At 31.9% G+C, this 25,044-nt stretch overlaps 2 protein-coding genes across 3 annotated transcripts; both read right to left on the reverse strand.

The window, feature by feature from the left end:
• Positions 1-1,575: 1,575 nt before the first annotated feature.
• LOC110098236 (ADP-ribosylation factor 2) lies at positions 1,576-14,035 on the reverse strand. 2 transcript variants are annotated; one of them, XM_020824993.2, is made up of 7 exons: positions 13,880-14,035; positions 13,421-13,581; positions 12,400-12,470; positions 11,951-12,070; positions 2,924-3,042; positions 2,264-2,345; positions 1,576-1,896 (listed from the first exon to the last, which is right to left on the reverse strand). In XM_020824993.2, the coding sequence occupies exons 2-7, from the start codon at positions 13,566-13,568 to the stop codon at positions 1,891-1,893; spliced, it is 546 nt and encodes a 181-aa protein (XP_020680652.1). In that variant the 5' UTR covers positions 13,569-13,581; positions 13,880-14,035; the 3' UTR covers positions 1,576-1,890. The 2 variants fall into 2 exon arrangements, with proteins under 2 accessions (XP_020680652.1, XP_020680651.1); XM_020824992.2 differs by having other exon boundaries at positions 13,421-13,576; positions 13,880-14,033.
• Positions 14,036-15,961: 1,926 nt separating this feature from the next.
• Positions 15,962-18,893, reverse strand: LOC110098242 (ethylene-responsive transcription factor WRI1-like). The gene is made up of 7 exons (XM_020825001.2): positions 18,730-18,893; positions 18,562-18,644; positions 18,312-18,320; positions 18,124-18,212; positions 17,908-18,032; positions 16,582-16,658; positions 15,962-16,458 (listed from the first exon to the last, which is right to left on the reverse strand). The coding sequence occupies exons 1-7, from the start codon at positions 18,891-18,893 to the stop codon at positions 15,962-15,964; spliced, it is 1,044 nt and encodes a 347-aa protein (XP_020680660.1).
• Between the last annotated feature and the right edge of the window lie 6,151 nt (positions 18,894-25,044).

Consider the following 25,044-nt stretch of genomic DNA (forward strand, 5'->3'; position numbering starts at 1 on the left):
AACAGGTACAGACGCAGTAAAGCCAAGATCGCGAACGGGTGTTAGCTTAGGATCACGTATGGCGTGTAGGCTAGAGTTTCTGGGTCAACCTAAACCCAACCTGATTTTAAAAACAAGTTGGAATCTCAAACCCGAACCCGACCCATAAGACAAACTGGTTGACCTGAACTCAGAATTTTTGAGTCGGGTCAAGTTTACTCCCCTAGCTTCAGTATTGTTCATTGGTTAATTAAATGCATCCAGTATCAATATATATTTCAGTTTCATCTTTCCGTACAATAATTAGTTTATTATTACAACATAGTATTTTCAGCTCTTTTGATTTCAGTTATTGACTTCTGTTTTAGACTGCAATAACCTACCAAGCCATGTTAGCTCACTCATACTTTTACTTTCATTTTAGGGTAGTTTTTGAGCTGAGTAGTTTTTGATAACATGCTCCTATCTATGTTATAGGTATATTTTAATTTGTTTTAATTTTTGAAGACTTGACTTTTATTTTATTATGTTGTGTATTACCAAGTGCTATTGTAGATATTTCATATTTTATATGTATTTTTCGATGATAAATTGAAAATTATTTTGAGATTTATTAATCTTCCGCTTTATTTGTATTCAATAATGGTTTTGTGATGTGTTTAAATTAAAGTTTTGTTTCAATACTTTTTCAACTGAATTTTGAGGTGAGTCTTACTACAATCAAAGACGGTATGACCAATGTAATATAAAGTCATGTACTCATGTGAAGTCGCTTTGTGACACCTTCTCCACTCTCAAGCTCCCACTACCTTCTCCCCTTCACCTCAGCTCTGTGCCTTTAATTCATCTCATTCCAGATAGATCGGTTGTGAGGTTCAGATACAATGGCTTCTTATCATTAAGCTATTTCATATTTCCATAATAGATATTTTGAAAATAAATGAAAGCACCTCATGTATTGTTTGGAAGAAAAAAAAACTAATTTATTTCCAAATTAAAAAAAAAAAAACACAGTAATTGACTAAAAAGTTACTTTTTTAATATAATTAGTAATATTTTAAAATATTAAATTTAAAGCAAGCAACAAAGATATTCTTTTTTTTTTTTTCACCCTACAAATTAGGAGTGCAACCGATTTCAATCAAGTTAGAGTCACCTTTAACATGAACTTGATTAATTAATTTTGTGCTCAAATTTTATTTTATGTGTTCAAACCAATTTATTTATCATGAAAAGAGAATGATTATTATCTAAGTAAACAGTAAATAAATCATAATCATTATTATTTATAATAAAATCTCGAGCTTGATTTTTTTTTTTTAAGGATGAAATAAAATTTTAGACATTTTTAACAATTTAATAATCAAAACCCTTATATTAATCTTTTTTAAATGAACTGACTTGTGAGCTACCGAATCGAGTCAAAGCTAGCTCAAATTTGACTTGTTAACTCATCAAGTTCAACTCACGAGTCATTTATTAAGTTGAGCTGGAGTCTATTTATAAGTCGGCTTCACTCACACCCTTACTCTAAACTAATAATCTAAAAGCAGCGTTAATCTTATATGCGAACAATTGGTAGTGTGCTCTGAAGCATACTGAACAAATAACAGGCAACAAAATTCATGTAATTAAGATTTACACCCTGATCTCTCTTTAACAGCAAAGTGCGCCGAGTGCTCCAAGTGATGAGAAAAACAGAACAGGGAGAAAATATATAGATTCTTAGAGCAACTTGGCAACTGCTGAAGCCTTTTTAGTGTCATAGGAGTACAAACTTATAAGTTATAAGGATAGCATGAGCAATAAACAAACCATTTACCAAGTTCAATAATCCGAGGAGAATTAACACGACCAAACTCATCACTTTTTAGAGAAATAAACCTCTCTCCGTCCAGGCATCCCACAAGTTTAACCCTGAAAATAATCATGGAAGGCCTACTGTCAACAAGAAGATCATTACAGTGAAGAATTAAAATATAAAAGAATAAAAAAGAATATTATTCTGTGCAGACACCGGACGGAAAGAATCGTCCGGTTTTTCTCTCTATCTACAGTCAAAGCATAGTTACTGTAAAGGTTGATCGAGGCCTTGGCAAAAAAAAAAAGCATAGTTACTGTAGCAAGCTGTGCTTTGCCAGTAGACAGAGAAAACCAGACGATTATCTCTGTCCAGTGTCCTCAAAAAATAAAAAGTCCATAAAAAGAGCTTCGATCTAATGGGGTTTATTCAAATTCAAGAAGATTTAAAATTAATATATATCGTTCAGAAAGAGTTGTACACCTTGTTGGCAATGTTGTTAGAGAGCCAATCGAGACCCTCATACAGTCCCTCGCCAGAAGTAGCACACGTGCTTTGGATGTACCTGAGAAAAATTCCAAAGATTTTCTCATTAAGCAATCTATCGAAGTTAGTCTATAAAGGAATAAAAAGGTTTTCTTTTAGACATAATGAATATGACAATGTAGCATAAATTATAACATTTACGCAGTTGAAATCTTATCAAAAATTCAATTTCTATGCGGATCGATTAGCTGGGAGCTTAGGTTGTCAACCAAGAGATCTAGAATTTAAAACTTGTATATGCAATGTGTGTTTAAGTTTAATTCATTCGAAAGTCCAAAAAAATAATCCAATTTCTTGGATCTAATGCTGATTTGACGACATCATGGAGAATCAGGAAAGCACATCCAGCATACAAATCATCAATGAAAGGATGGCTAACAGCATAACAAACTTAAGTGTGAAAAAAAAAAAACATATTTATCATCAATTCATAAGTTTATCTCAGAATATGATCATTGCCAAACTTGCATTATCTAAATCAAATATTACGCCAATTAAAAAAAAAATAAAAAAATCTAAGAAATCCGACAACCCAACTGAGCCGTAGGCAAACAAGCATTCATTAGAAGTTAACAAAGGAGGATGAAAAGATTATACCAATGTCGTTGACGAAGGGAATGAAGACCAAGTTTATCAGTGATTTCAGCAGCATTCATTGCATTGGGAAGATCTTGTTTGTTTGCAAACACAAGCAGAACAGCATCTCGCAACTCATCCTGTCATATCCACTGGAACAGTTAGCCGCTCACTAATACTTTTTTATTGCTTCTTAAAACATAATTTTAATATAAAAATAAAAAAAATTGTACTGGAACTCTGCTTTAAGAAGCAATAATAAAGTCATCCAAAACGAAACCTAAGTCATTGAGCAATTCAACAAAATTAAATGAGATATACCGCCCCAAATTATATGTAAGACACTTGCAACTTGATTACTGAGGATGACAAATGGCCAAAATCGGGCATCAATGAGTAGTGCTATCTTATTGCAATAACAGACGTTATTTGCTTGGGTTACCATCTCTTGAGACAACAGCGTATTTTCAAATGGCTGGTTTGACCTAACAAAGTAACAATCTAGAGGGCATTTATTATCTGGTTTGCACAGAAATGACAAAGTCTCAATTGAGCTATACCGAAGCAAGCAATGTCTAACATGAACAATAACATACGAATAACTCCATCGAGTTTTTTTTTTTTTTTTTTCAAGCTATAGTTTGGATAATCTCCCCCATCCTGCCTTGCTGAAGTCAACCCAACGATACAGTTCAAGCAGAAACTAACAAGAAAAGTGAATCAACCTAAATTTAGGAGGAAGTACTTTTATGTCTAAAATTTGAGTAGCATATTACTTGAGCTAACATTTAGGAATACATGAGTTACGAATGCCACATAAAATGATGAAATAATTACACTTGAAGGAACAAGTTTTTAGACACGTGTCATCAACCAGACAAAAAAATGAAGGTGATGAAATGTCAAGAAACCTTGAATCTTTCAAGCTCACGTTATCAGAGAAGAAAAAAAAAACTCCTAAAGAGTCTAAAATTCAGAGAACATAAAGTAATCAATTCAAAATTAATTAACTGATTCATTGCATAAAAGCTACTAATTACTAAATCAAGTAATGGAATGTGTTTGGTGCTTCGGTGTTACACTCTGTTGACCTCCTTTTTGGCATTGATCAGCTACATAGCCTTATTGCATATTTCGCGAGTCGATTCACTTTCTTGCAAGTTGCACCGTTGTGTCTAGTCTAATGAAAGGCAAGTTTTGTATTTTACCTAGATTCGTCGTCGGCCTTAAAATTTATTCCTTTTGATTACACGTTGTCATCTATTTTATTCTAAATATGCGTGATTGGGTCAATGCCAATTTTATGTGTATTTTACGTGCATTTGAGCCTTCTATGCGCATGTTTGTTCCGTACATAAAATCATTTGATTGGGACCTTATCTTGCAAAACGGATGGCACCGTTGTGTTCGGCTCGTCAAGATGAATCAAATGAATCTATTCGTGCACGAATCGGACATCTTTTGATACGTGTCGAAAAGAGAGAACATCATGTGCTTTCTATTAATAAATCTGATAATTAGAATAAATTGAAATAAAAAAAAATTAATATATAAATATATAATTTTATTAAAACAAAACACATCATTTAAAAATAAAAAATCTATCTAGTTAATATACATACACATATCTAATAAATGGAAGAAACAAACCTTCACTCAAATTGTCTCATATTAAGCTTACATGTAAAACATTTCAATAATAACCATCCAACTCAAATCAAATGGCTGAAATCTGTTAAGGGGATCACTTTTGAAAGCATTTCAAAGGAAATAGCAGGATTCAATCTTAATCCTTAGATTTAGGGCTTCACTTGATTTTTTATTCTATTCTCATGATAGGTTTTTACTAAGGGGAAGAGAGGGGCTGCTAGGGCTGGCCACATGAGACTCCAAAACCCAATTCCTCCAGCTCTTACTCAGGCAAAAAAGGGAATTAGGGTCGGCCAAGCAAGGGGGCTCTCGTTCCATGATTCTTCTTCCTCCCACACGCCTCCCTCAATCCGTATCTCTAAGGCCAAGTGACCTCTATTCTTTCTCCCTCTCATTTTCACAAGACCTCAAAGCAAGCAACCTGCTGTAGATTTAGGCCAAGATAAAGGGCTATTTGTTGGGTATTTCAGCCAAGAGAGGAAGATTTGCTCTTCATTCGGCCATCAAGAGAAAGATCTGCTCCTCATTCAGCAAGCATGCACCTCCTATAGCAGATTTTGAACAAGCAAAACAAGCTTCAAATTTCGGCCAAGCAAAGTGAGAGATTTTCGTACCTTGTTTTATCTTTATGGCAAGGAAAATATACATGTATACATTTATACAAAGAGACAATGAAATATACTTTTTTTTTCTAGAGATTTTTGGATTAGTTTCCTACTGTTTTGTATAAAATCCCTACAGATTTTTGTATTAGTTTCCTTCTATTTTTGTATAAAATCCATACACATTTTTGGATTGATTTCCTACTGCTTTTGTATAAAATCCTTACAGAATATCGGATTAATTTCCTACTGTTTTTGTGCAAAATCCTTATAGATTTTGGTATTGATTTCTTATTATTTTGTATAAAATCCATATAGATTTTTGCTATGTTTTGCTATTGTTGTTGTACAAGATCTATACAGATTTTTCTTGAAGGATCTATATAAATTTATGTCATGTAAATGTTCCTTGTTTAGATAATGTTTCTTTACTATTTTACTCAAGATACATCTAAATCGTTATAGTATAAATGTCCATCGCTATTAACCATGTGCTGAAATCTTCATGAAGACTTACAATTTGCTGAACTATATATATATTGGAGAATTGAGGGCAATAAGATGAAGTTTTCTAAAATATGCCAAGCTTGTTTGATGAAGTGGATAGAGTCGTCGATAGCTTGTTTTCCATTTTAGTATTTATATTTCGAATGTATCACTGGCTATTTGAGATGAGGATTTTCGGGTTGGACCAAACCCGACCTGTTGACCTATTTTGACACCCATAGTTTAAGCTTAATGCAATGTTATTATAATGGTGAGTTAAAGAGATTGAGATGTTGTGGTTCTGCTTCTTTCATTCTTGAGTTTTGATATTTGTTCTTTAGAAGTTTTAATGAAATTTTTGAGTTGTTACTTCTTGATATGTCTTTTCAAATCAAAATGAATGGATGAGATGAAGAGATTAGCAATCATTTGGGATTTGTTTCTTCTCTTGAGAAGCAAGAAAAGAGAAGTAATAAGTTGAAGGTTCCTTGAGATTCTTGAAAGATTTAAAGTTGCATCAATCCTTTTTTCTTCCTTGAAATTGCATTTGACCTTAAGTATTGAATCGGAGTAAATAGAAGAGTTGTATGGTCGTTGTTGCAAGATGAGTGTCTTTTCATATTGTTTGATGAGTGATTTTCTTTACAATCTCATTAATGTAGGCATGCTTAAGGAGGTCTGATATTAGCAAGCGTTCATATGCAAGATTGAGCTTCAACATTGTGTATATTTGACATTAATAGGAAAACTTTAGCTTAAGCATCATTAGTGACTTAATTAAGTGATTAAGCATGTATTTTTTTTAAACCAGACATTGTTGCCTGTTTAACATGCGACTTGCCGTATTCCAATTTTTTTTTTTTTAATTGATTTGAGAACATAGCCGTTAATGGAAGAGAGGAAGTTAACGTAAAATATTTCAATTTTTTTTTAAATATCAAATCGAGAACCAAGCCGTTATTAAAAGAAAATAAATTAAAACTACTGAGAACATAGCCGTTAATGGATGGGCAACTTACAGAAAATATATTTTTTAAAATAAAATTTTATTCAATATTTTTTGTGCATATGTAACAATGCTGAATAAGACAATAATATGTTGACAAATCGTATTGACAATACTGAGCATTAGAATCCATATGGTCTTATTAAATATTTTTTGTGCATATGTAACAATGCTGAAGAAGACAATAATATGTTATCAAATCGTATTGATAATATTGGCATTAGAATCAATATGGTCTTGTATAGCTTCAGTGATGGGAGATCATGATGAGAGAAAACAACATTGGATTCTGATAATTTTATTAGAAATCTCTATAAATATTTTTATAAGGTGTTATTGATAGAAAACTTTGAACTCTTTTGCACAATATAACTTCAACTATTTAAGTGGCTCTTGATGCATTGGAAGTGAACATTCAATATAGTTTCCTTTACCATGTGGTTTATACATTTAAAGAAGCTATCTGTCTTACCTCGCCTTTTCTTCTACATAATGCATTAGCCGGATAATGAGAAGTGAACATGCAAATACTGAGTATACAACGAGACTTACATAGTTGAAGTTCTATTGTACAAAAGAGTTCAAATTTGTTTATCAATAATACCATATAAAAATCTTTACAGGGATTTCTGATAAAATTATTAGAACCCAATGTTATTTTCTCTCATTATGGTCTTCAATCACTGATGTTATACAAGACCACATGGATTCTAACACCCAGTATTGTCAATCTTATTTGATAATACACTCTTATCTTGTTTAACATTGTTATAAATACACAAAAAAAATATTTAATAATGAATAAATTATTATTATTATGAGTTGTCCGTCCATTAATGACTATATTCTCCGCAGTGTTAATTTACTTTCTTCCATTAACAGCTTGGTTTTCGATTCGATCTTTAAAAAAAATGTGAAATAAGACAAGATGGGCGACTTACCCTAGTTTGCATTAACTTACTCTCTTCCATCAATGAATATATTCTCAAGCTGATTTTTTAAAAAATTTTGGAATAAGACAAGTCACCTATCAAAGGAGTGACTATGCCTAGTTTTAATTTTTTTAATATGTTTAATCACTTTATTAAGTCACTAATGATGCTTAAGCTAAACATTTCCCCAACATTAAATGAGTTTTTAAAGTTTGTTGAAAAATTTATCATATCTCTTTGAGATTACGTGATGTAAGGGTTGATGACTATTTTAGTAAGCTTTCATAAAATTTTTGTTCCAACCTTAAAGAAATTGTATGGCCATGTTGGAAGGTTAATATACATATTCATATTGTGATATTAGTGTATTCAATGCAAAATATGAATAACTTTCTCCTGAATTGTCAAATTATAATGTGAATGTGGAAATAGCATATGTAAAGTATTATGATTCATCTATTCATTCATGTTTCGAATAGAAGTTTATAAATAAAAAAAAATTAAATTCACACAAGTGAGTTGATATGATAATCAAGATAGAGAATGCTTCATATGAATGTCTTACAAGTAATAATTCGTTGGCTTTACTGATGTATAATTCTCTTGTTTAAATCTTATAAATGAAATGTGCTTTTCTTACAAATTCATCTTTGAGAATACATTCAAAGTGGTGGTAGGTTGGAGTAGTAGAGTTTCGACCATTTAACTTCTCTTTCTTTTCATCATTCCTAAAAGTTCTATTTATTCGATTAAAAGCTTTGTGTGTTTGGCATGAGATTGGAGATGGCATGAGTAGATTCATTCATGATTGGAAAGAAGTGAAATTGCATTTGTTTTCTCTTCCCAATTTTCCTTTAACATATGCATCAAGTTCAAATTACAAGTAAGAATGGTGTTGAATAAATTCTTGTTGTTAACAAAAGTTCTATCTTTGTTGTCTATAGTGTAAATCAAATTCAATATCGAGTTTAAATGATTGTACATAAAGTTTCATAATTCACTATGAACATATTTATATCTCTACTATTTGTAAATGAGATGTTATAAATAAGGTGTTATACTTGATTTTATACTCTTGCCTAGAAAGAATAAATGCTAATATTTTGTGTTAATATATATGATTGTTCTAAAGTATTTTCTATGAATTTTCTATTTGTATACATTTATAAATTAATATACATGAAATTCTAACACCTACTTATCTCTTTGTGTTATATTTTCATTTGGGAGGAAATGTGAAGATACTTGGACTGCGAGGTCAAGCTTCCTCCTCCCTCCATCTCGCCTTTGTAAGACTAGAACAAATCGGTTGCATCATTGACTCCCTCCAGTGAGATAAACTATCTAAAACTTAGAGCCTCATAGGTCTTTAAAGCCTTGCATGTGCCTAGGATTCCTCTAAACCTTGTGTTCTTCTAGAAACCCAACATTAAAGTGCTCAATGTATATTTGTATATTTCAATTTCAAAGGTTATAAAATGTTCAAAGATGTTAGTTTACATAAATAAATAGGGCTCCAAAGATAATTCCCTCTCCTTTGAAGGTGTTCTCTTTTAAAACTCTATAGAAGACTTGAAGTTAGAAGAAACTAAGCAAATGCATTTGAACTTAAATTCATTATAGTAAAAATCCAATCATGTTGTGGTGGAGCTTGGCTATCTTATTTTAGTAGACCATGGAAAAAAACATTCTAAATAAATGAATAAAAGATTTTCTTTAAGCATTTGCTTAATGCATCATCTTATATGACACTAGCTATATACATTTGCATATTATAAAATATTGATTAAACTTTCTGGATTAAATATATTAAATTCCCTAAGATTAGAGTCATCATATCTTGCATTCATAAGACGATTGATTGTGTTTAGGATGTTAGCTGATAGCTCACTCCAGGAAAGCATAAGCCTAGATTGTACATCTCTCAAGTGTGTCTTCTCTAACTCCTGATAAATTTTAAATCTATAATTTCTTCAATGATAATAAATAACATTCCTATGCACAAAATCAAGAAGAGAATAAAATAACATTCCTAATAGAGAGTATTATTAGACCTTGGCCTAAAATGTAATTAACCATAGAGACTTACGTCCGCGGGTAACCAACTCTCACATCAAATCAACCCAATTCGAGCTGATGTATTGAATGGGAGAAATATCATGATTATTGAGTCATATATACTACTGTCTATCAAGATGTATAAACGAAAGACAATATTCTCATGGATAATTATATGTATGATTGTATCTATTATACCATTGACCTGCTTGCATAGATTGTAATATTTACAACCATTTTGTCCTATAAGATTGTGCGATTGTATCTTTTACATTCAACCCCCGCGAGCAAGATCCTTTCGTAGACCCACACACTCCAAAGATAGTGTAAGTGGTGATGTGTGATCGTATCTTTTACATTCAACCACCGCGAGCAGTATCCTTTCTAAGTGGTAAGTTCCTCATTTAGATAATAAAAGATTGGCTACATAAAATGGAAAATATATTTACTTGAATGAATGAATTTGCAAGTAAAAGAAAACCAGCCTCAATTTAGTACTACTCATCTCTTTATATGTATGCCCCTTTCTTCCCCAGTCAAACAATGCAACCCCAAGCACAAACACTTCATTAAAGCAATGCCCATACTATAAATAGCAAATGTCACATCATAGTGCTAAGGTCTCCATGGAATCATAGTGCATGGTGTAGTATAAACAATTTTAAACTTGACACAAAATATTAAAAAATTATAAATAACATGCAGCTAAATTGAACATTTTTTTGGGTACCTAATACTAATAAAGATAACAAATACTAAAATATGTATGCTAGAAAATTTTGAATAAAAATATATATCAAATAGAAAAAAAAAAGATCAGCAAAAATTCAAAAATGAAAATAAAAAAGATAAGAAATAAATAAAATATCACATTGCGGATAGGGTGGTAGAGAGCAATGGTACAAAACAATTAGAAAGAAATAATAAAGGAAAACCAAGGGACAAAAAAAAAGCTCAAGCAATATCAAATGCTTAGGAATACACCTTTATCAAACCCTAGTCCTTCGTCGAAAATGGTTTGAATATTTGGCCTTGGTGAGTATGTCGGTCTCCAAAAGTGTGTTTGGAACTTTGTCAAGTCCTCTTTCGTCTAAGATGGTTTGAGCATTCAGATTCAACGAGACTCAACAAGAGAGAGACGAATGATGGTTTGATGCTCAGTATACGGTGTTTGGAAATAGAGATGACACTGATGAAAATGGTTTGAGAGAGAGACGAAGATGCTTGGCTTGCAGCATTCTCAAGTCACGACCAAAAGAAGCAAAGAGGCAAATGACATGATAGACAAAGATGCAAGAGCTTCATCCATTGGGATTGTTGGAAGTCATCATACTCTAATAAATTTTAAGTGGGGCAAGAAAAAACTAGAAAATTTATAATTAAAAATACAAATTTTCATTTTGGGCCCTAAATTATAAATATTAAAATAAGGGCTTTGCATAATGCGCAATCGCCCTTAGATGACTCAAACAGAGTGCGTCATTTCATCCCCTACGCCATGCACACTATGTGCCATGGCATGCACTATTTTGTATTGTTGACATGTATTGTAGTGCCCATTCTTAGTACAAATAAATGACTAACAGTTCTGTAAAACTTATCCAGAATTCAGTAGCAAATCCCATGAAACAACATTAACTTTTTTTCCTTCTTTTTTTCAACACTATTAAAAAACTTAAGATCCTAAAACCATTTTCTCCTTTCTTTGGTTTCATTTTTCTTGCACTTAGAAGGAATAACTAAAATTAAGACATAAATTCAATTTTAGTCATTATATCTAATGCAAATGCCTTTGAAAAAAGGTTTCATGGATCAATAGAAATAATGCTAACAAAAATTTCTCCTACCCATTCAGCCCATCGATGTATGCTATTATATTTTCCCTAACCCAAATGCCACCCAATTCAGAACTACAACACCACTGCCTGGGCCCATAATCCTCGCTTCCTCATGTTCCCCAAAAAAACAATAAATAAGGATGCCGAAAGGGGGATTTTTCTTGTGTCATATTAAATACCATCAGAATGAAATGTAGTAAAGAACATGATTATTAGGTTAGTCCTATTATTTTGTACTTGCTACACTAATTTTTGGTCTCTAGGAAGTAGTTATCTCCCAGCTGATGCTTTAAGGAATGCAAACATGGGAGCATGCTAAAGCAAAGAGTTGATAAAAAGAAAAAAAAAAATACAACCAAAATAACTTAAGCAACTTATATATATGAATAGGCCATGAATAAGAACATTCAAAGAAAGAAGGTTAGGCAACTAATGGCACATAACCCATCAAAGAAAGTTAAAAAAATGAGACATACCTCATTGAGCATTCTATGGAGCTCATCCCTTGCCTCAATAACACGGTCTCTGTCATTGCTATCTACAACAAAGATAAGACCCTGGGTATTTTGGAAATAGTGCCTCCACAATGGACGGATCTGTTTTTTAATGATGTTCCATTTCATGAATTCATTCAATTTGAATGAAATTATAATTATTAGAAGTGGTGCATTGAAATAATAATAAACAAATTGAAGAATGTAGTATAAGTATGTTTAAAACATCCTAAAAGGGGTGGGGGACTCTTGTAAAATTGTTCAAATGCAGAAAGACTTTCTAACTAAAACAAGCATACAAGTGATATATGTCATTAGCATAATGAACTGTAACTGTAAGTGCTCACTACAAATTTAGCTTTCTGAACACCTCATAAATCCAACATGGAGCTTGAAATCACAAAGCTTTGTTGAAGAGATTGGAAAAGTACCTTGTCCTGACCCCCAACATCCCAGACAGTGAAGCTAATGTTCTTGTACTCTACAGTCTCGACATTGAATCCTTCATAAGAACAAAATAAGTCAGACCAATATTATTCTGTATGGTATCAAGAATGGATACCATTTAACTAATTAAATCCTTTTATAAAGCTATAAGATATCCTTTTTAACTATTTACCGCAATAAGAAATAGTGTGATGGCATAAGGCTCATATGAAAATTCATTAAATACAAAAAAAGAGACTGAAACATGTAAACTAGAAGTCAAATAGATAAAAACTGAATTTTGGAAAAAATATCCAGTCTCAGAAGATTAATCTCAACTAAATATACTAGAATCCATTAGCATAACATCCTTTCCAAGAAGGATCAAATTCACCAGAAAACTATATGAGATATGTACTTCTGAACAAACAATGAGATAGAATTTTGTATGAATTATTTTAAATTTTACGATTCAACACCAGCCAAGTCCCTTCTGTAGCTGGTGTCATTATCAAATTGCTGAGTATTACAACCTGAGTAGCCTAGTTATTCATCTTTACGGTGAAATATAAATCAAAGATGATTATAGCACTAATACTTCATGTAATTCTTAGGCATATACAAAAATTTGACATGTAGACAAACAGCTATCAATTACAAAGATACGGGGTGTGATATACTTAAAAAAAACACCACAGACTAATGGTAATAGCCATTTAAAGCACACAGCCACATATAAAGCTAGCTAAAAACATATCCTCCTACTACCGTAGAAATATAATAACACAACAGCACGGCCCAAAAATCATATCCATATTCCGTAATCTTTCATGAGTAAAGCTTTCTGACAAATTGAGAAAATAATGCACCATACATCTTCATACCACAATTCATGATTGCCTAAACCCTCAACCAGAAAATTGGTAGAAAAAATACTGAATTTCAACAAGTTAATGCCAAAGAATCAAAACCAGATCCTCCAACCACACAAGTGAACAAATAAACATGGAAAAGTAGAGTGCTCACCAATGGTAGGAATGGTAGTAACAATTTCTCCCAGCTTGAGCTTGTACAGAATTGTCGTCTTACCAGCAGCATCAAGCCCAACCATGAGAATCCTCATCTCCTTCTTGGCAAAGAGACGGCTAAAGAGCTTCGTAAACGTCAGCCCCATCTTATTTTCTGTTCTATCAACGCAAATACTCGAAATCAGAACCAAAACAAATAAAATACGCCAAGACCCAACAGATCCATACAAACCCCTCACACAACCGCAACCAACCCGTAGACAAAACTCCAACAGATCTATGAAATAAACAAATTAGCCTAGCGTGTGCAAAAACCCACTGAAATATCCCTAGATCTTAAAAGCAGATCTCAACAGGAGATCATAACAAAACTATCGAGAGCAATTACCGTGGAACAACAAAAAAAGGGATAAGATCGATTATAAAATAAACAAAGATTCTGAAATCTGGAAATTGCCTGGGGCTTTTTCAAGTCAGTCGGGTGATCAAGGAGCAAAGGTGAGAATGGATGGTTGTTGGTTCGTCTCCTCTGGTTTCGATCTTCCTCCGCTTCTCCTCCCGGTTTCTTCGCGTTTGGAGGAAAAGACGGATTACGGTCGGTCAGGGCTGCTTTTAATGGCATCCACGTGCTGAACCTGACGGGTCTACTTGTTGGCATAAATGTTATGAAGCAGAATAATAAGAACTGGCTTAGTCTGCTAATGATAAATCAAATGATGATAATTAATTATATTAAAAATTTTGAGCTGTTACTTACTCCCATTGTAAGATAAATTGGCTAATTTTTTTTATGATAAAATTTTCTTTTGAGTGTCAGGCAATTTACGGAGTTGTTAACCAAAACAGGTTAGTTGTTAACCAAAGCGGGCAAAAGGAAAATAAATTAAATGACAAAGAATTTAGGTTAGAATTTTTCTGGCCCACAAGAAATAAAATTATTACATATTTATTGAATTGTTTAAAAATGAAAAAGCCACCGCCACTTGGACTTCAAATGCAATTTTACATATCTTTCAAAATATAACTTTTTTAAGGTGAAATTAAAAAAAAATAATGTAAAAATTGTCATTAAGATAAATGTAAATGTAATTTTTATTGAATATTTTTTCTGATGCAAAAATAATAAAAAATGATCACAAATAAAAACTTAGGCTTCATTTGGGACATCTTTATTACTGTTTTATTTTTCATACTACAGTCATAATTTTTATTTGATCAAAAATTTATTATTTTCAAAAAAAAAAAATTATGCTAGGAAGTTATTTTATATATCAATTTTTAAAAAGTACTTTCTATTGCAACTTCACAAAACATTAGGAATATCCTCAAATAAGTGATCTTGAAGCTCGTCCCTGAACTCATATGTGAAATGAATTGAAGCCCTTAAAACTTACCTATGATTACATTCTATCCATGTATAGTGATTTAGGTCGGATTTCATGACCAATTTTGATCAAGGCGAGCTTAAAAGATTGACACATATCGGTTTTCTTTTGGCATGATAATTATATTTCTTGAAGGTCACTTAGCTTGATAATGTAGAAATACATGTTCCTTTACTTGGGCTCACATGTGGTTTGATCTCCAATATTCATTAGACATTTTCTTTACATTCAATTTGTAAATGATCCATATAAGTGCAAGTCATCGTATTCAATTTCTGATCCAACAACAAAGTTCATATAATACACTTCTAATTAAAGCTTCATTTGGGACGGTTTTCTTACTGCTTCTTAAAGTAACTTTTCAGTATAAAAATTAAAATTTTGAACTAAAATGATATTTTTAAGAAACAATAAGAAAACCACCCCAAACGAAGCCTAAATCCACACATTAGAACCTTGAAATTCAAGAACTACAACCTTAATTTACACATTATAATGGATAGCACAATAACAATAAAGTACAACAACTATTATCGTGACACAAAATAAGCATGAAATTGTAGTTGAAATTCTCATGATATTGTCATGTGGAGGAAGCCATTGATCCAACCTTCGAATTGCAATCCAATATTTCAAAAGATCAAGATGTTTTTTCTTATATGATTTTGTTTAAAAAGGAGTTCATGTTCCTCATCATTTACATTATGAGAAAATAAGCTAGAATGACTTAAAATCCATGACATTTTTCTATAACTTTGGAAGCAAATATTATTTAATTTGTATTTGATTTAGATTCAAGTAACAGAAACTATAAGCCAAAAAATTTCAGTACAGAGAAGTTCAGAATGTTAGTTGGAGAAAAATGCATGTACCAAAGTATTTTCTTACCTCTCATCATGAGTGGCCAGCCAACTTTTCTTAAATTCAATTGAAAATAAATATGATTCAAAGCTTCTTGCAACTTACAAGCAATAGAACTCAACTTACTTCACATGCCATGCATATATTATCTAGTTAACCATATTGGCCGGCCAGTAAGGTCAATGCAAAACTCCATCATTAATTCTAAGCATAAATAACAACCAAATGACATCAAACCAAATCAAATCAAACCAACCCAATTCCATTAAAAAAAAAATCAAATAACAACTACGCTAAGAGTATATACTGACTGGAGGAGGATAAGAAGCAGCCGAATTAAGCGTACTCGAGCTTGCCCTTTCCTCCGCCAGGCCGCCACCACCATCATCATTATTGTTGTCAATATTGCCATTATCATAATCGATCCCCTCGAAAAGATGCTCGATATTCTCCTCAAAACCAACGCAATCAAACAAATCATGGAGGTTATTAGTTTCCTCAAAGTTAACTTCTTGAGAAGAGTCGAACTCCTTATTCTCCATATCTGACCAGAGAAGATCTCCAAAGTCATCTGGGACTTGTATGTTGATAATGTCAGAAAGCTCTTTGTCAAGAGACTTCAATGAGGAAGGAGACGGCATAATCATGGAATAGTTGGGCTCTAGCATTGGCATTGGCGATGGGGGTGGATGGCTTGTATAGTAGCTAGTGTTGAAGTTGGTCACCGCATTGGGGCCTCTGTATTCTAAGGCGGCCATGTCGTAGGCTTGGGCTGCCTCTTCTTGTGTGCCTACAAGCAAACATTATAATATATAAAAATAATAATAGTAAAGGAACAAATTAAAATGAGGCGTTATATGAATGAAATTTTCTTATGGAAGATGTGAAAACGGCATGGGAAGAGGAACCATACTGAAAGTTCCCAAGTAGAGATATTTGTTGCCATGGATGCGTCCAATCCTAGCCTCCCATCGACCATTGTGGTGATGCCTGTACAAATTTTTAGAAATTAATTTTTATTTACATGCAATTTTCAAAATATTTCACCTACAATAAAATAATGAGAAGCATTTACGCATTAACGAGTGAATCAGGATTGAGGCAAGTCAAACCTTCAAATTGATTTAGGCTTCATTTGAGACGGCTTTCTTATTGCTTTCTAAAGCAACTTTTTAGTTTAAAATTTTGTAGAATGTACTAAAAGGCTGTTTTAGAAAATGGTAAGAAAATTGTCATGAAAGAAACCTTAGGCATCATTTGAGATAGTTTTTTACCACTAAATGTTGATTACTTCCAAGTAATTTTTGTACTAAAAAGTTGCTGTAAAAAATAATAAGAAATCTGTCACAAAGAAAGTCTTAGCCGTAGACCAGTTTGGTCTTCATTTGGGACGGCTTTTACCGCATCTTAAAACAGTTTTTTAGTACAAAAATTAAATTTTTGTACTAAAAAACTGTTTTAAGAAGCAGTAAAAAAAAAGTCATCTCAAACGAAGCCTTAATTAAATACGTGGTTTCGCATTCTCTTTGAATCCTCTTATTTTTTTATTTGCAACTGGCAGGGTGAGGTTTACCTAACGAGCTGATCACCTATATTTCAGAAAAATGCTAAAATACTATTCTCGTTAATGTAATCCCCAAGCATTGATTATTAATACGTTATAATCTAATTTACTCTATTTTTCCTTAGAATCATGCACATGTAGAAATGCTGACATCACGTGTTAGAATCAGCACAAAATATTAAGACTATCAGAATACGTCTGGTTCATTCACAAGCTATGACACATTGGATACTTCTTTTTTTTTTTAATATTGATCTGCATATTGTATGTAGAGACACATAAACCACATTGCTCTGAATGTTACAAAAAAGCTTAGGGCATCTCCAACCGAACTCTAAATGTTTGTATGATATCGCTTGAGAGCTCCAGCTGAACGGTAAAACTTCCACTATTTGGTTGCGCGTGAACAGTCGGAAGTCAATATTGACGTTGCACTGTTCATCTTTTCTATTTTTTTATCTCTATCAAACTTGTCGAAGAAATGCACCAAAGAAGAGAACAATCATTACCTTTGTAAAATGGGCAAAATGGAGTTCGATTGAAGCTGAATCACTGCATTTTTTAGTTTCACTTCATTTTGGAGTGAAAAATTAGATTTTTTTATGGGAGATGCCCTTAGATGTATCAAACTTTGTTAAGAAAAAATACAGTATTGTTATTTTGATGAGATTTTACCTTGCAACGCCTCTATATTTAGATACTCCTCTGGAGAAGCCACTGCTTCTTCGCCTAAGAGTAGCCAAGTATTCTTCCTTTGACATGCTCTGCATCTCCTCGAACTCTTTCAAATAGGTGTTTGCCTTCATGCAAAAAAAAAAAATTAAGAAATGTAATAAAACATGCATGAATTGCAATAATTAGCACGAGATTTCTTCGATAAAAGCTAATTACAGGGAAATTAAGCACTGTATCAGGACCCCAGTACTTAAGTGCGGCAAGGTCGTAGGTATGAGCTGCAGCCTCCTCATCATCATAGGCCCCTTCACCATATCACCATCAGCCCATGCAATCAGATCATGAAAATCGGCAATATTCCAGAAAAAATAAGAAGCAATAAGCATTTTAGATGATTAACTCACCCAAATAAACTAATCGCCCAGTCCATAAATATTCCAAGTTCCCAAAATCAACCCAAAAACAAAAGAGAAGAAACAGATGATTAATATTTCAAATATCAATAATGCGGTATAAAATCTGAGATTAAAAGGCTTCGTTTGGGACGGTTTTCGGACTGTTTCTTTAAGCAGCTTTTTAATAAAAAAAATTTAAGAAGCATAAAAAAAGTCTATCCCAAACGAAGCCTAACTCATGATCTCTGTAGCTATAAACCTTGTCTGCCTTTCTTGTTATGCATGAGATTCCAGCTATTCTTGTCCCACAGATGAGCTTCATATCTTCCAGTCCACCTATGCCTGTAGTTGACATGCAAACATATATGGATATACTAAAGCAAAAAAATCAGAGAGCAAAAGAAGAAAATTGTATAAAAAGAATGACCTGGTGACTCCTCTATAGATAGAGCTTCGCTTCCCACAAGCACTGGTGCTTCCTCCCACATTGTTCTTGTCAGTGATCGCATGGGCATTCTTGCTTCTCTTGTGCCTTGGCTTAGAAATAGGAGGAGGAGAGGGAGAAGAGAAAGAAGAATTTGATTTCTCCATCTGAAAATTTGGGTGGGTTTAAGAGAAGGAAAAGGCGTTTTATTAAGCTTTTAGCTTGCTTTTAATTTGGGGGGTGGCTATGAGTGGTTCAACAACATAAGGAGAGAGTAGATGTATAATGAGAGAAAGAGGAAGGCCATGTGAGTCTTTTTGGACAATGAGTTTGGTGTGTCTGAGTGAATAAGACAAGGGTCAAAAAGAGTTACAGGTTACCAAGGCTCAAAAGAGGCTTGGGTTTGTGTGAGAGAGGCTACACTTGGCAATTGGGTTGCCATGCTCCCTATGAGCAGCTCTGCACTTCTGCCTCCACACAGAGGGAGAGAGAAAGAGAGAGAGGGAGAGGGAGATGTGGGGTGGGAAGGGCATAAATTCATCAAATAAGGATATATAGAACTTCTTCGAAATAATTATACACTGAAATTCAGATTTATTGTTAGATTCAACAAAAAATGATATAAGATCATGTGTAGTTGGTAGAGGCTTTGGTATTATTAAAATGATATAAATATTGGCATGAATAAATTACTATATTATTTTTTCAGTTGAAAATAAATTTTGTTTAATGAGATCTGATTGAATAACAGGGGAAATTAGAGACCATATATAAGGGGTTATTTTTTTAGATAGGATAACTTAAAAGTCCTTCAATTAAAGTCAAATAACTTTTTATTGTAAGTAAAATTTTTTCTTTCATAATTTATTTTGATATAAATTTTTGCCTAATTGAATTTATTTAGAAGGATTTAATTTTGTTGAATGGGAATGATTTCCAACACGAGAAGGTGCCATTTAACTCTTTGCCCACTTAGATTTGTGCCATTTAATGCTAATTGTTGGGAAGTAAAATCACGCACGAAAATAAACAAAAAAAAGAATAGAAGTGCACCGAAGAAGAAAGAACATCATGATTTAATATAAAAATATTTAAAAAAAAAATCACGAAATCACATTACACTATACTAATAAATTCACTATAAAAATTGGGAGATTGCAAAGATATCTCTTTTCACACTCTCTTTATCTCTCCTTACTTCTCACTTTGTAATCAACTCAAAATATATAAGAGACACTTAAAAACATTTAAAGGATGTTTTTGGATGTAACCCTTCAACTAATTAAAATAAGAAGAAAAAAGATAAATATCTTAGCCCACTGAGGTATGGAGTACTGCGACACTTCACACTTTGTCTCTAAGTTCATTCTGCAACGCCATGAAGCTTATTGACCAAATATCGCTTCTATTGATCGAGCAGTACAATCAATATCGTATAGTACGATCTAAAACTTAATTAATATAAATTCCATTGATTATTCACAAGGTTAAAATAGAAAATATTTTAAAGCATTGTACAATACGATTAGGTTCATACAGTATGAATAGAACAAAATTCAAAATTTAAATTATTGCCTAATTTAATTAACAACAGGATTTCTTAAAATATATGATCGTCCAATATGATTAAGTGGCCGTAAAGTATGATTGTATATATATATATATATATATTGTATAGTATGATCTAGATTAATTAAATATTTATCATTAATTTATGATTACACATATCGTATAGTATGATCTAGATCATTCAGTACAAATCCACATTGTCCAGTACTATTTAAAAAAATTAAAATATTTATTTTCACTCCCCCTGTGTGTGTGCACGATTGCTAAGTTAACATACAACTTTTTACATTGACTAACTCAAGAAAATAAAAAGGGCATACTCTTGTTTAAATTAATCATATACTATCCAGCCTTAAGTTCTGATTTTCTAACGATGTTTGGTGTATGCTAAACCCGAAATATTAGTGCACATAAAAAATATATACAATAATAAAATATTAAAAAAAATAAATACAATCTAAAAATATTTGTTATCATCAAAATATTTGACTCCCGAATTGTAATAGGTGTACCATTATACATGCTCTTAATCATACTAATGATTTTGGCTCTAGTATTACTTCAATATTTTTGTTGCTCTCAGTCATGTGGATGATTTTGGCTATCATATTACTTCAAATTTTTTATTCCTTTCTACTCATATCATTGCTTATTATATACGGGTTGAAAGAAATTACAATTTTTTTAGTGATAGAAAATCTGTTTTTGAGATATTGATATTAAAAATTCATTCTGTAATTTAGATTAAAAATAAGAAATGACATTTAAGATTGATTATCTTGATATCATTAGAAATCTCTATTTTAGATAAGGTCTAGAGCTTTGTTGTCTGTTGGTCGAATTTTCTTACCGTAGTATAGTTTTTTTTTACCATCAGGTTATAGTTTTCTTTTTTCCTTACTACTGAATACAGGGGCGGAGCCATTCCTAATTTTTAGGGGGGGGCATATAAGGCATATTTGTCGGGAGTCTTTGGGGCATCGGCTCCATAACAAATTTTAGTTTGAAGGATATTTTTGGAATTCAATGATGAATTCTCTTTACTATTTGTGGGGGGCAATTACCTAAAGACCATGGTATTTTAAAAGTTTTAGGGGAATTGCCTAAAAACCCTTGTAATAAATACTAAAAAATAAATAAAGAGGGATAAATTACCGAAAAAATCAGATAATCAATTTTTTTTAAAAAAAAAATTTAGGGGGGGGGGGTGAATATGTACTGTATGTATTGTCTATGCTTAATATACAATCATTTGTGCCTATTGCTCTAACAATTATAAACATTGTTTTTGTCAATTGCTGCCGTAAAGTTAATTTGTTTGTTCTACCTACTCTAGAATGTCACATGAATAATTTTATGAGTTTACATATCCCATAATTTTTGGAGGTGAGAGTGCACGGAATATTTCAATTTTTTCGTGCATTATTACATAATTTGTATGAGGAATATGTTACATGCTTTGAACAAGAAGTTAAAGGGGCAGGTGAAACTTTTAGATTGGGGAGAGAAAGACTTCAATCGGAAAAAGTAGCAGTTCAAGAATGACCAAAGAAGGTGGATAAAAAAATATAGTGGGTGGTTTGATTTCGCGGCTTATGTATCTGAAAAAACCAGTAATCAACTTGCAAAATTATATTTAGCTAAATATTTTAAAGATGGTCTAGAAATTTGTCCAGTTGATAGGACATGCAATTGTATTGCATGGTGGAAGAACGACCAAATGAAATATCATATATTATTTATATTGGATGAAAACATACTATCAATTTCTATTATTACAGTTGCTTCATAATCTATATTTTCAGCATGCGAGAGAGTTGTAGATACTTATCATTTTAAATTGGGTGTTGAAACATTACAAGCTTTGATATGTAGGTCAAACTGGGTTTATGCCCAATATGGATTGAAAGGCATGACAAATGTATTAATTTGTTATTATTTATATATTTTTAATAATTGTTATTTATTTGCTTACATATTGTGATGTTTATCTTTTGGAGGAAGAGGAGGAGGAGGAGGATAAGGAGATTGAGATTCAATTACCATCTACTTAAAATCATTTCCACGGTAATTTGTATCTTATTCAATATTTTCTAATCAAAGCTACTGTTTAATGCAAAGGAGATAACTTTAAATTTTATGATTCGTAGATTAGCAACAAATCATAAAAATTACCATTACCGTTACATTCAATTTATGCAAAGAGTTAACTTTTTTTTTTTTGTCATTTGCGGGTTATTAAAAAACTGAATGGCAAATGTTAGAGAAGCATGAAAAAAATAAAAATTTTAATTAACTTTATAATCTTCTAATGTCATATTTGTTAAGTGAAGTTTGTGAGAGAGATTTGTAGCTATATCTGCAATTTGGATAGGCCATTTGAAACATTCAACTATTTTATTATGTTCATTAATATGAACTGTTTGGCTGTTAAGCAGCAAATATGTCAATGTTTATAATTGTTAAAGCAGCAGGTGCAAATGCAAAAGAAACTCAAGGCTTTACAAGTTGAGCCGACCAAGCTTTTGCTGAGATGGTTTTTATGGAGTTTCTCTATGTTTCCTATGGTGATGACAAAGCTTGCATGTGATACAAGCATAGAAACTTTGTACAGAATTTGTAGCAATGGACAGATCTTCCTGGGTTAACTTTCTTATTATAAATCTATTTGAAAATAGAATGGGTGATTTTTGCAAACTTTGTTATCAAGAAATGTTATACCTTATTTGGGTTTGTTCATTTAACTAATGTACTCTATGAAAATGTAATGGAGCTATAATGTTGTATTAATTATATGTATATTTTATGATATTTTAAAAAAAATTGTATTATTTTTTTTCCCTTATTACAATTTTTTTTTAAATAGTTGGTGAATGGGCTATGTACTTTTTTTTTTCACAAAAAAGAGGCTTGGAGTTTGGAGCTATCTACTTAATGCCAAACTAATTTTTTTTTTTTACAAAAATATTGAGAATTTGAAACTAGCTTACAATAAAATTTTTATAAAAATGCATTCTATTATAGCCTGCAATCAAGTCGAGCTCAAGCCAGTTATTCGTGCTTGAGCTAACGAGCCAAGTTCAAGCTAGATGTTCGGACACATGAGTCGAGTTCAAGCCGCCTAAAAATTGTGCAAGCCTAGCTCTAATTTGATATGGCTCGAGCTCGACTCAACTTGTTTATACACAACACTCGACCGACATAATTGAGATATGAGTCAACAGTACAACCTGATTGATCGACATAATCATATTCCATGCAGAACTAAGACTAATGAAGATTAATATTCCACGCATATACAAAATTCCTTTGCCATCTTTTGCCTCTATTTCTTTTTTCTTTTCTTCTAGTATTTCTAGTATTTAGAGTATATAAATTGAGATTTATATATAGTATTTAGCTATTTAGTATTTCTAATTTGTTAATTTCTACAATGAAGCTAGAATAATCTATTCTCTATTTCATATGAAATGATTCATAATATATGAATCTAATATACTAATATAGAAAGATATATTAATCACAAATTCATAATGCATGCAATCATAATATTTTGATATAACTCTTTGCCTTATTGAATTGAATTACATAGATTTAATTTTGTTGGATATGGCAGATTTCAGACCGTAGTAGGTGTTTTTGGCCCGCTTAGATTTGTGGCATTTAATGTTAGTTGGTTGGAAAGTAAAATCACGCAGGGAAATAAACAAGAAAAAATAAAAGTGCAACGAAGAAGGAAGAACAACATGATTTAATATGAAAAATTTTGAAATAAGGAAAAAATCACGGCGTCACACTACACCAAATCAAAGGATGCACTATAAAAATTGGGGGATTGCACAAATCTCTATTCTCACACTTTCTCTTTATCTCTCCTTCACACACCGCAATCAACTCAAAACAGAAAAGCGACGCTTAAAAACATCTAAAGGATGCAACCCTTCAACTGAAATAAGAAGGAAAAAAAAAAACTTCTAAGCCCGCTAAGGTTTGAAGCACTATGAAACTCCACTCTTTGTCTCTGAGTTCACTCTGCAAATGTCATGGCGTTGCAACCTACATCGTCATGATGCTCTATTTTCTATCTTTAACCAGAGATTGTACTACCACAAGATTTGACTGACATAATTGAGGTCTATGTCAACAGGACAACCTGATTGATCGACTCAATCATATTCCACACAAAACTAACACTAATGAAGATTAATACATAAAAAAAATAAATTTTCTATAAAAATTAATATTTGATGTCATTGATGATTTACCTTAAAAGCTAAATATTCACCGCTCTCAATTCATTTAACAATGCATGTCTCAATTGTTATATTGATAAATAAAGATGCAAAAATAAGAAATATTTAGGGCCTATTTGATATAGCATTTTAATTACATTGATTTTCTGACAACATCATAATTTCAATTGGATATTATTATTATTATTTGTTATTTTTCATTATTTTTCAGAAATTTTTATGATGTAAAACTAATTTTTATAATCAAAATTAAATTAAATTATTTTCCTCATAATAATTTTACAATTAACTTTATAAAGCGTTATAGTCGTCCCAAAGAGGCCTTTAATGTGTTTGAGTCTTTGAGAAAAAAAAAAAATAACTCTAGTATGACACTATGACTTGGTTGAAGTATTGAGGATATTTAAATATTTTAACTATGGTATAAATTGAATATTTTATATTTTAAATTTTTAGATGATTTGATTAGCCATTAAATTAAGTCATAATTTTTTTT

Source organism: Dendrobium catenatum, unplaced genomic scaffold (genome assembly GCF_001605985.2).
Source record: "Dendrobium catenatum unplaced genomic scaffold, ASM160598v2 fragScaff_scaffold_377, whole genome shotgun sequence".
NCBI lineage: Eukaryota > Viridiplantae > Streptophyta > Magnoliopsida > Asparagales > Orchidaceae > Dendrobium > Dendrobium catenatum.

Excerpts from the sequence above, each read along its gene's own strand:
- LOC110098236 (XM_020824993.2), bottom strand. The coding sequence starts at position 13,568 with ATGGGGCTGACGTTTACGAAGCTCTTTAGCCGTCTCTTTGCCAAGAAG. Across the intron at positions 12,071-12,399 it reads ATGTTGGGGGTCAGGACAAG|ATCCGTCCATTGTGGAGGCA; the intron begins GTACTTTTCCAA and ends ATTAAAAAACAG. Across the intron at positions 3,043-11,950 it reads TCCATAGAATGCTCAATGAG|GATGAGTTGCGAGATGCTGT; the intron begins GTATGTCTCATT and ends TGGATATGACAG.
- LOC110098242 (XM_020825001.2), bottom strand. The coding sequence starts at position 18,893 with ATGGAGAAATCAAATTCTTCTTTCTCTTCTCCCTCTCCTCCTCCTATT. Across the intron at positions 18,645-18,729 it reads ATCTATAGAGGAGTCACCAG|GCATAGGTGGACTGGAAGAT; the intron begins GTCATTCTTTTT and ends TGTCAACTACAG. Across the intron at positions 16,459-16,581 it reads TCTCTACTTGGGAACTTTCA|GCACACAAGAAGAGGCAGCC; the intron begins GTATGGTTCCTC and ends GTTTGCTTGTAG.